The sequence below is a fragment of the Lactuca sativa genome, chromosome 5 (genome assembly GCF_002870075.4).
Source record: "Lactuca sativa cultivar Salinas chromosome 5, Lsat_Salinas_v11, whole genome shotgun sequence".
In the NCBI taxonomy this organism is placed as follows: Eukaryota; Viridiplantae; Streptophyta; class Magnoliopsida; order Asterales; family Asteraceae; genus Lactuca; species Lactuca sativa.
Genome location: NC_056627.2, coordinates 220,650,301 through 220,663,769, shown reverse-complemented (window position 1 = coordinate 220,663,769; position 13,469 = coordinate 220,650,301). Strand labels below are relative to the sequence as shown.

The following is a 13,469-nucleotide window of genomic DNA, read 5'->3' as shown; positions in this document are numbered from 1 at the left end:
TATGTCAATTCAATGATTCAATTCAAAACCAAAGAAATAAACTAACATTAGCTCGTTCAAGTGCCAAGCTTATGATCAAAGCATTAAACAAGCATAAGAAATATGATCTAGAACCATAAACATAAGATAATTGATAATCTAGAATGAATCCTTCAAAACCCCACAAACATTCAAAGGTTTTAACCAAAGTTAACCAACAAAGAGAGTTTAGCCACTCATGGCAATAGAACAACAATTACAAAAGTTTAATTGCATAAAGAAACTACCAAAAGCTTGGAAAGATGAAGAGAAATGATTCTTGAGCTTTAAAAGCGTCTCCTCCAGGTCTCCAATGGTGAAAATTCGAGAGTGTGGCTTATAGATCTGATCCCCCAAGGTAATGGCAAGCCAAATGCCCAAAACTGGGCAGTTGCGCAGGTACCCGCGCAGATGTTGTTGTAATGCTATTGGTCCTTCATTCCTCCACTCCACCCTTCCACTACCAAATATTCCTTTGGTCCCCTCCATATCCATGTGATTTAAACCAACCAATCATCATTTAGCTACAAAAATGGATGCTTCAAGCCCAAACATAGAAGTTTATGACCCATCTTCACAAGCCCACTTCATTCAAACCTTTATCTTTTTAAGCCCAAATCTTCTTTGGTGGATCCGCCAATCCCAATAATGCCTCGAGAAGCCCACTAATCCCAACTCCATTCAGACCGCAACCGCAATGAGCTCCAAAGCCCTGCAAAATTCCTCATGCAACATAACAAGTCCCAGATATGATCCACGATATAGAAAAATAAATAAAATACAATGCAATACTAATAAAAAGAGCTAAAAATCTATAATAAACTAATAAAAATAAGGAAATAAAAGAAGCTATCAAATCACCCCAAGCTTAAACCTAACTTGTCCTCAAGTTAGAACAAGACTAAAATGAGCTCGGAATGAGCTAAACTAAAAAGGAAAAAGAAAGATACCATAGAACTTGGTCAACATCAGTCAACATGGTCAGAATTAGCCCTTAATGGACCCTACGCATCTTCAAAATGTTCTCCACTTTTGGAGTCATTAACCACATTCTTAACCACTTGATGGGCGAATAGATCACGGCTAGATGTAGTCGCGGTGTGCAAGACAAAGGAAACAGAGATGCGCTCAGTGGGAGCAATTTAAATCACCAATGTAGACCATAATGCATGAAGCAAAGGTGCCTCTTCACAAACGATGATTCCTACATTTGTCAGGCTAAAGCGTATAATACGAAATAGGGTTTTGCAGCACGGCCTCCGGGCAAACATCCGATTTCAGAGGCTTATCTCATGTACTGTCCTTTACACTCTACCGTCTCATCGTCGGGGCCTTTTCTCACCAAAAATCAAGAAAATAAAATAAAATAAAGAAAAATTCTACTTAACCTAAACCTAAACCTAACAACTTAAATCTTCAGTCTTGAACTTCTATTATTTGGATTTCAACCTCTTTGTTGCTTGACATTCAGTCTTCTTATTTCTCTATTTATTTTTTTGTTTTTTTGTTTTGTTTTTGTTTTTGTTTTTTTTTGTTTTTTTAGAGAAGTCTTGAACTTGGGTTCTTGTTCTTCTTTTTGTGTTGCTCTTTTTCTTCATTTTTCTTCTTTGTTTTTCTTGCTTTTCTTGAATCATCTTTTATCATCTCTTATTGTCTTCACTTATTCCAATTTTTGTGTTTTCTTCTTGTCATCCTTCTTTGAAAGGTCTAAGGAATTTCACCATGTAACATAGGACTCCAATAGTGAAAATGGAGTAATAGATAGAGGCTAACATGAATACCTTATGATCATTGACAATGTGTCAAGATCTACTAAAAGGGTGGGGTATGACTCAAAAATGGGTGTTACCGAAAAAACTTGGTCCCAAAAGATATGAATTGAGGGACCCACTTCAAAGTTCATCAAGCATCTCAATGCAAGGTGTGATAAACAAAATCTATCTAACTATCTAATCTAGACCCCTAGAAAAATGCTAACCTATCTTAAAAAGGTGGTGAGAATCTAACTAAGTAAGGCTCGGACGAGACTCGGGAGTACTAAGGGGTACTCCCTCCAAAACCAAAATGTGACTCTTCAATATCTTTAATGTCTTCACAATACCTTATCGGGCTAGTCTTTGCTCGCACACATTGGCATGACCAACCACATCCCTCCGCACCTAGACCCAATCAAACTACCTGCATCTAAACCCCACACAAGCGGTCTCAAAGTGGTATGTGAGGCCCAAAACGTGTCGCATTTATCAAATACAAGGAATTCCATATCAAGACCCGGGACCAATCTATGATTCAATACTTATGACTCGACGCTATGGTACCTGTAAGGATGAGAAGACAAGAGAGAACAAAAATACATGAACTTAAACTAGAATGCATCTAAAAAGTATGAAAATTAGAAAAGAAAGAAATAAAATATGCAATATTTTTGATTTTTTTATGAAATTTTTTTTTTGAATGACCTAAATGACTTAGTCTAAATGCAACTATATACAACCTAAATGCAATAAAAATTAAAAGATAAGAAATACCTCACCCCAAGCTTAAAATTAAGCATTGCCCTCAATGCTTAAGATGAGACTAAGGAAGGATCATACCAGGATCAAGGTGGAGGAGGCCCGCGAGGGCGATAACTGCCTTCTGGACGAAAATGATACCAAAGATCCTCCATGTAGTTGTTGGCGCGAGCTTCCTGCTCCTCGATGTCATGAATAGTTATCGTATTCCGGTTGCCCTGGAGGCACAATGAAGCAACCTGACTGTAGATATCCAGAGGGAATTCGTGCTCAGGATCGGGCTTATTGTGTTGCTGATAAGAGTGGTTCTTATGTTGTGGTTGAAAGTGTGACCCCAAGGGCTGATCATAATAAGGAAGTGGCAATTGTCGGATTGGGAGATCATAATGGTCTTCAGCCTCAAATGGACTACCAGCATTGGGATTGTCGACATGCATTTGATCATCATCTCCTGCATCATCATCGTGTAACTCTTCAGGCAAGAACCAAGTTTCGGGGTCGCTGTTGGAAAAGGTGGAGATGCTAGGATTAGGAAATATGTAAACTGGTTCCTTGACATGATTGAGCCAAGAAAAATGGTTATGACGGGAAGGATGAGGTATCAGTACTTCCATCCGGGTGAGAGTTATGCAGTCAAGGAGGTAGAGAGGTGGTTCATCCACTGGCACATACTCATACTCGGGGAATTGAAGGCCTACACTCAAACCAATTAGGGTAATGAAACCTCTGATGCAAATATCGCCAGTGGTCTTTCTGCAGATGTTGTCACATTTATCCATGAAAAACGTGGTGAAACCAGGACAAGACCAACGCTGATTGCTCATGCATAGGAAATAGAGCTCGACTGTGTTGATTTGTCCCGGCTCGTGACGAGCAAAGGTGGAAGTTGAAAGGATTCGGTGGGCGATTCTCCAACAAGGATGGATTATGTAAGGATCTTTTTGTCGGCTTGGATTGAAGTTTGGAAGACTAGTGATTTGAGTCCAAAATTCTACTTTAGGCATGCTCTTGAATTAAGTCCATTTATATCTATAGATGTCGGTGTTGTGGCTATCGTATGTTCCCATGATGGTGTTGAGGGTGTCGTATGTGAGTCGGTGTTGCCGACCCTGGAGTCTAAATGTGAGGACCTCGTCTTTGTCATCCTGCACATAAGTAGATAGGAACTCAAGTATGGGTTGCTTGTATGTGCGCGTAGAAAGAGCTAGGAACTCGTGCCAACCGATGTTGAAGAATAGTTGTTGCAAGCAATCATCAAGACCAAGGTGCATCATCGACTCTCGGTGGTAAACTTTGGTGGCTCGAATTGCACGTTTGTTGAGATTTGACTTGAATTGTTGGATTTGTGCACTCGTAAGGGTAAGGTTTCCATCACGATCAACATGGTCGGTTGACACTTTTTTGGGTGGTCCCGAGGATTGAGATTCACGGGAAGAACCATGAGAGGCATGAATGGTATTATCCCTTGCCATTGTACTTGTTAATAAACCTAACAAAGACAAAACTTGGCCAAAATTATCCCTCACACTTGCCTCACACCAATCCAATCAAACCAAATAATAAAATCGGGCAAATATTCCTAACTTGCAATTTGGCACAACTGAATGCAATCCAATCAATTCAAAGCAAACTAAGTCTAATTCTAATCAACTTATTGCATAACACAAGCCTATGAAGATATAAATTGAATGCAATAGAATTAAAAGAAATGTACCAATTTCGTTTGTCGAAACCCAAAAAGAAATCCATGAAAACCTCACCCCAAGTTTGAATTTGACCCACAAGATTGAATCTTTTGAGACTCCAGTGAGAAACAAAAAATTTGAAAACTTTTGGTCAAAATTAGTGGTGGCGGCCAGCGGTGGCGACAGACGGCGGCCGGCGGCAGAGCTAGTTTTTCCGGCGATGAGACTTTCCCGAATTAATAGTACATCGGTGTGTGGTGTAGTGTTAGGTAAAGAATGCCCCAAGAAATTTTGAATTTGATTGAGATTTGATGTCGGAATCAGGCTTGAACGATTTTTTCGGCGAGGTATAGTGGGGTGGCTGTCGGCTGGAGAGAGGGCAGAGAAATCGGGGACATTCGTAGGCTGGAAGGGAGGAGGGAAGGAGAGCAGCGACGGCGGCGTGATGGCGAGGTTGGTGGTGGAAGCAGTTTCGTCGTCGGAGATGGAGGAGAAGATCGGAGGTGGCAATCGTTCTTTCGTGGACGGGAGGTACAAGGGGGGAGGGGGTTGGTCCGACGGGTTTGAAAAGGTATAAGGTTGGGTGAGAAATGGGTCGGGTCTGGTTTTTGGGTTGGATATTTGGTCGAATGGCGGATAGGATCCGGGTAATGATCGGGCTTAGAGCGGGTTACCGAGTAGGGCGGGCAAGATGTAGTGAAATTGGGATGTCGCGCAAAGGTTGGGTTATCTTTTGCCTTGGTCGCGCAGAGAGCTGTGAGGGTGGGGGTTCAGCCGTGCGCACATCACAGTTTTCATCCCATGTGGAGGTAATTTTGACTCAGAATTGCGCGGTTGGGGGCCGCCCGCGCAACTGTTGCACGGGCACCCGTGCAAAAGTCAAATTTTTGAAATTTTTCGAACTTCGCCAAAATCACTGGAAGACTTCTATATGCTTATTTTTAGGCCAACTTCAAGTTTAGAAACACCCAAAACTTCAAGCGGAGATTATTGATTTACAATGCATTTATTTAATGTCTTTGCCAAGACATAGTCCCGCCTCCGTCAATCTTCGTAATTCAGATTTTCCAATGTTATGTTGTCAAATTCTCCTGTGTCAAATCCTTCATCAAATGGTTTCAAGTGATGCCCATTCACTTTGAATATTTGATTTGTTTCCAAAGTTTTAATTTCGACCACACCATGGTCAAACACTTTTATAACAATAAAAGGTCCGTGTCATCGAGATCGCAACTTTCCTGAGAATAGCTTTAAGCGTGAATGATAAAGGAGAACTTTTTGCCCCGGAATAAAATGCTTACGAGTGATGTGATTTTCATGAAACGCTTTCATTTTATTATTGTAGACGCTTGCGTTTTCCTAAGACTCGTTCCTCAAATCTTCTATTTCTTGAACCTGCATTTTTCGGTGCTTTCCACTTTCTTCAAGATTGAAATTGCACTTTTTAACCACCCAATATGCCTTGTGTTCTAATTCCACCTCTAAATGATAAGACTTTTCATAGACAAGACGGAATGGAGACATACCAATTGGAGTTTTGTAGGCGGTCCGATACGCCCACAATACATCTTCTAACTTCAAGCTCCAATCTTTTCGTGTAGTGTTAATCGTCTTTTCAAGAACTTGTTTGACTTCTCAATTTGACACTTTGGCTTGGCCGTTTGTTTGTAGACAATAAGCGGTTGATATCCGGTGTGTGACACCATATCTTTTCATCATGGCTTCCATCATTTTGTTTCAAAAATGAGTGCCCCTATCACTCACCAAAGCTCTTGCATACCATATCTTGCAAAAATGTTTGACTTCAAGAAGTCAATTACAATTTTAGAATCATCATGCCTTGTAGCCTTTGCTTCCACCCACTTTGAGACGTAATCAACCGCCAAGAGTATATAAGTACAACCGAAAGAGACGGGGAAGGGACCCATGAAATCGATTCCCCATAAATCAAAGATCTCACAAATGAGGATGGGGCTTTGAATCATTTCATTCTTCATGGATATTGTTCCTATTCTTTGACATCTATCACAACTCTTGCAAAATAGATAAGTATCTCTTGACATTGTGGGCCAATAGAGTCCACATTCGAGCACCTTTTGCATGGTTTTGTTTTGACCAAAATGCCCTCCGCATGCATACTCATGGCAAAACTTCAAGATAGACTCGACCTCATTTTGGTGAACCCACCTCCGTATTAGTTGATCCTGACAGTGTTTCCAAAGATAAGGGTCGTCCCATACGTAATATTTAGAATCACTCTTCAACTTGGCTTTTTGGTACTTGGTAAATGCGTGTGGAATTTCTTTGGTAACCAAGTAATTGACAATATCCGCATACCATGGAATGGTATTCGAAATGTAGAAGAGATGTTCATCCAGGAATTCATCAAGAATGGAAAGAGAAGAAGTATCAATATTCAACCGACTTAAATGATCGGCAACTAGGTTTTCGACACCACTTTTTTCCTTTATCTCAAGGTCGAACTCTTGTAGAAGAAGAATCCACCAAATTAAGCATGGCTTGGCATCTTTCTTGGTCATTAGATATTTCAAGGCAGCATGGTCAGAGTACACAATCACTTTTGTCCCGAGTAGGTATTGCTGGAATTTCTCCAAGGCGAATACAATGACTAAGAGTTCCTTCTTGGTGGTGGAATAATTGGCTTGAGCATTATCCAAGGTTTTGGAGGCGTAGTAGATAACATGTGATGCTTTGCCGTCCTTTTGACCTAAAACCACTCCAATGGCAAAGTTGCTTGCATCACACATAATTTGAAAAGGAATTTCCCAATTTGGAGGTTGGATTATTGGAGCGGATGTGAACAAGTCTTTGAGTTTGTCAAAGGCTTCTTGGCATGCAACATTGAAGTCAAAGTCAACATCTTTTTGAAGAAGGAGGCACATTGGTCATGTGATCTTCGAGAAATCTTTGATAAATCTTCAATAGAATCCCGCATGGCCCAAGAAAGATCGCACTTCTCTAACACATGTTGGGTAAGGAAGGGTTTGTATGACGTCAATTTTGGCTTTATCAACTTCAATTCCCTTTTTGGAGACAATGTGCCCCAAGATGATGCCTTGATTGACCATAAAGTGACACTTCTCAAAGTTTAACACCAACTTTTTCTCAATGCACCTTTTCAAAATCTTCTTAATATTATCCAAGCATTCGTCAAATGAATTGCCATACAATGTGAAGTCGTCCATGAATACCTCAATTATATTCTCTACATACTCGGAAAAAATGCTCACCATGCATCTTTGGAATGTGGCAGGGGCATTGCATAATCCAAATGGAATCCGCTTATAGGCAAACGTGCCAAAAGGTCATGTAAAAGTCGTCTTGTCTTGATCTTCGGGGGCAAGGGTATTTGATTAAAACTCGAGTAACCATCAAGGAAACAATAATGCGACTTGCCCACCAATCGCTCAAGCATTTGGGCGATGAACGGAATAGGGAAATGATCTTTTCGCGTCCTGGAATTCAACTTTCTATAATCAATGAACACCCTCCATCCATTTTGAACTCGAGTAGGTACCATTCCGCCCTTGTTGTTTTCAACCACTGTGATTCCCGTTTTCTTGAGAACCACTTGGACCAGACTAACCCATTTGGAGTCAGAAATCGGGTAAATCATATCTGCATCAAGGAGTTTGATTATTTCTTTCTTAACAACTTCCATCATGGGAGGATTTAATCTTCTTTAAGCTTCTCTTCTAGGTTTACAATCATCTTCCATGAGGATCTTGTGAGTGCATATATTAGGACTTGTCCCCTTGATATCCGCTATCGTCCATCCCATTGCCTCTTTATGTTCTTTCAATACTTCAACCAATTGATTTTCTTCAAAGTCTTTCAATTGAGAGGAGATGATCATCGGAAGAGTTTCGTCTTGACCTAGATAAACGTACTTCAAATGTCTAGGCAAGACTTTCAATTCAAGTGTGGGTGGTTGGATTATTGAAGGGGGCATCTTGTTTGGAGAATGAGATAAGGAAACTTGAGAAACATCCTTCTTTGTTGAATAACTAACTTCTAAAAACTTCACAATCTCTTCAACTTCGGAATCCAATGTGTACATATCCAAGGTTTTCTACAAACTTTCACAATCAAGACTCAAGTTGAGCACCATCTTCAAAATATCTCCATATGATAACTCGAATAGTTGTTGGGTGATTGGTTCAATCATATCGACCCGATACAATGGAGAAATATTTCTAGGATATCTCATTGCTTCAAAGATGTTGAAGTGAATGGTCTCTCCATCGAACTCCATGGTGATTTTCCCATTATGGACATCAATGATCGTGTGAGCGGTATTCATGAAGGGTCTTCCAAGAAGAATCATAGATGACTTGGACGGATTCTTCTCTTCAAGGTCAATGACACAGAAGTCTGCGGGAAATACTAGTTGATTGACTTCACTAGTAAATCTTCCAACATGCCCCTTGGAAATACACTTGACTTTTCTGCTAATTGAACTATCACTCTGGTTTCTTCCAAAGGTCAAACATTGAGAGATTGAAAAACTGAGTAAGGCATCACATTTATTGAGGCACCAAGATCTAGCATTGCACTTTCAACGTGTAAATCACCAATTGTGAATGGAATAGCAAACATTCCCAGGTCCTTGCATTTGGGTGGTAACTTCTTTTGGATAACCGCGGACACATTTTCATTAACTTGAATCTTTTTATTCGCCTTAAATGTCCTCTTATTGGTGCATAAATCCTTAAGGAATTTGGCATAGCGTGGAATTTGCTTGATGGCATCCAATAGGGAAATGTTCATTTGGACCTTGCGGAAGGTTTCAAGAAATTCCTTATCGTCTTCCTTTTTCTTCGATGAAGCTAATCGGGATGGGAAAGGTGGTGGTATGACCAATGGCTTGACGTTCTTGTTGGAAGAGTCGCGTTGATCAACATTTGGCACAACCGGTTCCTTTAGCGGAGCTACAACTTTTGAAGGTTCAAAAATGATGACTTCATCTTCTTCTTCTCTTGAAACTCTTTTAGGGTTTCTTTCTCCAAGTGTTTTCCCACTTCGCAAAGTTATTGCACTCACATTGGGGTTCTTCGGATTGAGATGGAAGTTTACCCCTTTGTTCCATCTTATTGAGAGCGATGGCCAAGTCTCCAATTTGTGCTTGAATGTTGGAGAAGGTGTTCTTGGTCTCTTGTTGAAATTGGGTTTGACTTTGAGCAAGAGAAGTAACAAGTTCTTGAAGGCTCATTTGATGGTTATTACTTGATTGGCCTTGTTGTGGAGGTTGTTGGTAATTTGGAGGGTTAAAAGAAGGTTGTGGATATGAAGGTTTTGAGAAGGGTATTGTGGATGTTGAGGTCTCATCAAAATGTTTGGTGGATTTTGCTTTGGTGGGTATGGGGTGTGTGGGTTATTCCTCCAATTTGGGTTGAAAATGTTTTGAAATCCCATGGGTCTTGGTTGACCTTGATATCCTCCCATTGCATTCACATCTTCCAGTTCGTTACTAAGTGAGGGAAATTATCTATATAATGCCCCGTCATTGCACAAATGTCGCATACCATCAATTGTTGACCACTTCCCACCACCATTTGACTTAACACATTAGTCAAATCCAAGAGCTTTGATTTTCAAGTGTTGAGTGTTGCTAACTTCACCAACAACTTGTGGAGAATTTCTCTTCATTTCATTGTGGGTCCCAAAGTTTCGTTGATTTTGAGAAATGGTTCCAAAAAGTGATCTTATCTCTTGGGGTGTCTTGTTGAAAATGTCACCACCACTTGAAGCATCAATCATCCTTCGATCTTTTTCATTCATACCCTCATAAAATTGTTGAAGAAGTAATTGTTCGGGAATTTTGTGTTGAGGGCAACTTGTACACAAGTTGTTGAATCGCTCCCAAAAATCATGAAAAGTCTCATTGTCCCCTTGACGTATCCTCAAAATGTCACTTCTTTGTCTTGATATCCGGGAGGTGGGATAGAACTTGCTATTGAAGGCTTTGAGTAACTCTTCCCATGTGTGAATAGATCCCGGTGGCAAGTTGAATAACCACTCTCTAACTTTATCTTCCAAGGTGAGCGGGAAGGCGGTTAACTTGAAATTATCCAATGTTACATGTTCGGGTAACATACTAACACATATCATGTGAAATGACTTCAAATGCCTTTGAGGCTTCTCTATCCAAACCATGGAACTTAGTGAGTTGATGCATGAAACTTGACTTCAATTCAATTCCTCGGCGTTTTGCGGGATAGACAATACCAAGGGGTGTGTGAGTAACATCCGTCTCCATCATTTGTCTAACTGTCAACTCTTGAGGGGGATTGGGTGGAAAGGGTTGATTGGGATATTGTTGCATGTAATTGGGAGGTTGTTGGTAAGGTGGATATGGGTATTGTTGGGGATTGTAGATTGGTGGTGGATAAGGTTGGTATTTAGGGTATTGGTTGTAAGGAGGTTGTTGTTGTGGGTACATTGGGTTTTGGTACATTGGAGGATGTTGGTAATTAGGTGGATTTGGGTAATGTACTTGTTGTTGAACTTGAAAAGCATTGTTTTTAGGTTGGTTGTTTTGGTGGAAGTTTTGGTTTCGTGGTTGATAATTGGGTTGGTTTTGAGGAGGGGATTGATTCCAAAGTGGCATATCAATGAGAGGTTCTTGGTGTTGTTGTATTGGTTGTTGGGGTGGGGTATTGGCATCTTGATTGTTCGGGTTTGGGTTGGGATTGTGAGGTGGAGTGTGATTCATGGCTATGTAGTTTTCAAACAGAATGTCTTCAAACGAAATGACTATGTAGTTTTCAAGTCCACCAAGCAAATTACACCCTTTGTTTGCTAATAAAACGTAATATAATGGTAAAAAGGGGGTATCGATCATCGGGGAAATGGTTGTATTCAATCACCAATGCAATCCAGTAAAACTAGTGTAAATAATCTAACTAACTACAATTAAAATAAAAAACGGGGTGTTTGATTACTTGAAAACTAAAAGACTTAAATAACTAAAAACTTGCAATTAAGCAAGATAGTGAGATGCTCAAGTATTGGAGAGAATTGGTTAACTAAGGTAATTCAACATAATGAACATTTGTGTGTTTATCATTAGGATTCAACATGAAGCTTATCATTCATCCCAAATTGGTTATAGAAATCATGAAGCATGATATGCCAAGATTCCTCTTAGGTAGTATGGAGGTTGGGGAAGCCCACAACACACCTTCTTAATCAAGATCAAGGATTTAATTGAAGCAATTTAACCCAAGAAGTTGATTACCCTTAAGAAATAAGGAATCCCCAATTCCTAGAGGATGTCAATGCTTACACATCCATAAAGGAGCTAAATTTCATAAACTAGAGATGATTTTTACCATCATAAAGCTCTTGTTCTATGTCGATTCAATGATTCAATTCAAAACCAAAGAAATAAACTAACATTAGCTCATTCAAGTGCCAAGCTCATGATCAAAGCATTAAACAAGCATAAGAAATATGATCTAGAACCATAAACATAAGATAATTGATAATCTAGAATGAATCCTTCAAAACCCCACAAACATTCAAAGGTTTTAACCAAAGTTAACCAACAAAGAGAGTTTAGTCACTCATGGCAATAGAACAACAATTACAAAAGTTTAATTGGATAAAGAAACTACCAAAGCTTGGAAAGATGGAGAGAAACGATTCTTTAGCTTCAAAAGCGTATCCTCTAGGTCTCCAATGGTGCAAAATCGAGAGTGTGGCTGATAGATCTGATCCCCCAAGGTAATGGTAAGCCAAATGACCAAAATGCCCAAAACTGGGCAGTTGCACGGGTACCCGCGCGACGAAAATTCAACCCGCGCAGATGTTGTTGTAATGCTATTGGTCCTTCATTCCTCTACTCCACCCTTCCACTAGCAAATATTCCTTTGGTCCCTTCCATATCCATGTGATTTAAACCAACCAATCATCATTTAGCTACAAAAATGGATGCTCCAAGCCCAAACATAGAAGTTTATGACCCATCTTCACAAGCCCACTTCATTCAAGCCTTTATCTTTTTAAGCCTAAATCTTCTTTGGTGGATCCGCCAAGCCCAATAATGCCTTGAGAAGCCCACTAAGCCCAACTCCATTCAGACCGCCACCGCAATGAGCTCCAAAGCCCTACAAAATTCCTCATGCAACACAACAAGTCCCAGATACGATCCATGATAAATAAAAATAAATAAAATACAATGCAATACTAATAAAAAGAGCTAAAAATCTAAAATAAACTAATAAAAATAAGGAAATAAAATAAGCTATTAAAATGATATGTTTAAGAGTGAAAAATTGTTTTGAAAATTTACGTTGTTACACAATGTATAACCAACTCATAGTCAACAACTCATATCTCTAGGTTTGAAGAATATAAGATATTATCGTCTCACGATTCACTCATGATAAAATCCATGAATTGAATCCAAATGAGCGTGGGTTGAATCCAATACTCAGAACTTATGAGCACTCATGCATGTTGTAGCAACCATTACTATGTCTAATGCACATTAGACAAATCTTACAAGCTAGATTCATGATAATCTTGATTCATATCTACTTCCAACATATGACCGACTGTGGATGGTTTGAATAACTTAGTCATTCGGGAAGAATGACCTAGTTATTCTGGAAGTCAAAACATGCAAAGTGAAACACAAAATAATACTAATCTTGTATGGCCTTAACACTTTGAGTGTAAATAAAAAACCTTTTATCTAAGCACCATATGGATTACTCATTATTCATGTTTCGATTAATCAACTTAATACTTGAATTAAAACAGTAGTGATGCGATGCTCCAAGCATGCACACTATGTTTGTCTAAACAATAGTTATGCCATACTCTAAGTATGCACACTATGTTTATATATGGTCCTCTTTTTGCGAAACAGATCGATTGACAACATTTCAATGATGCTTATTTCATAATTCCAATCCTTATTGTAAATGTAAGAATACCAAACTCTTTCCATTTACTATATTCTGTTAGATTCTAAACTTATATGCAATGATCCCCTTGTAATGACTATGCCCAGAAGTCACAAAGACTTGGCAACAGACATTACAGAGTATTCCAATGGAAAGCAATTCCATGGAAATGAAGTCTCAAATTCAAAGTACATTCCTTTGAGCATCCTTTTTTGCATTAAGTTCTTTAATCTTTCATAGATTCAAAGAATAACTTCCACCTATGGAAACAATTCCATATTGCCATTTTGACCATCACTTTTGAACAAGAGTTGTCT

The 13,469-nt window shown here is 39.4% G+C and overlaps 1 protein-coding gene across 1 annotated transcript; it reads right to left on the bottom strand.

Annotated features, from left to right (window-relative positions):
- Positions 1–8,309: 8,309 nt before the first annotated feature.
- Positions 8,310–10,952, bottom strand: LOC128125948 (MADS-box MEF2 type transcription factor MIG1-like). Its single transcript, XM_052763588.1, has 3 exons — positions 10,466–10,952; positions 8,747–9,411; positions 8,310–8,705 (listed from the first exon to the last, which is right to left on the bottom strand). Exons 1-3 carry the CDS (start codon positions 10,950–10,952, stop codon positions 8,310–8,312), a joined length of 1,548 nt encoding a protein of 515 aa, XP_052619548.1.
- Positions 10,953–13,469: the final 2,517 nt, after the last annotated feature.

Coding starts and splice junctions, on each gene's coding strand:
- LOC128125948 (XM_052763588.1), bottom strand. CDS start 10,952: ATGAATCACACTCCACCTCACAATCCCAACCCAAACCCGAACAATCAA. Junction 9,412..10,465: donor TGTTACTCACACACCCCTTG/GTATTGTCTATC, acceptor TCTTGCTCAAAG/TCAAACCCAATTTCAACAAG. Junction 8,706..8,746: donor TAAATGTGATGCCTTACTCA/GTTTTTCAATCT, acceptor GGAAGAAACCAG/AGTGATAGTTCAATTAGCAG.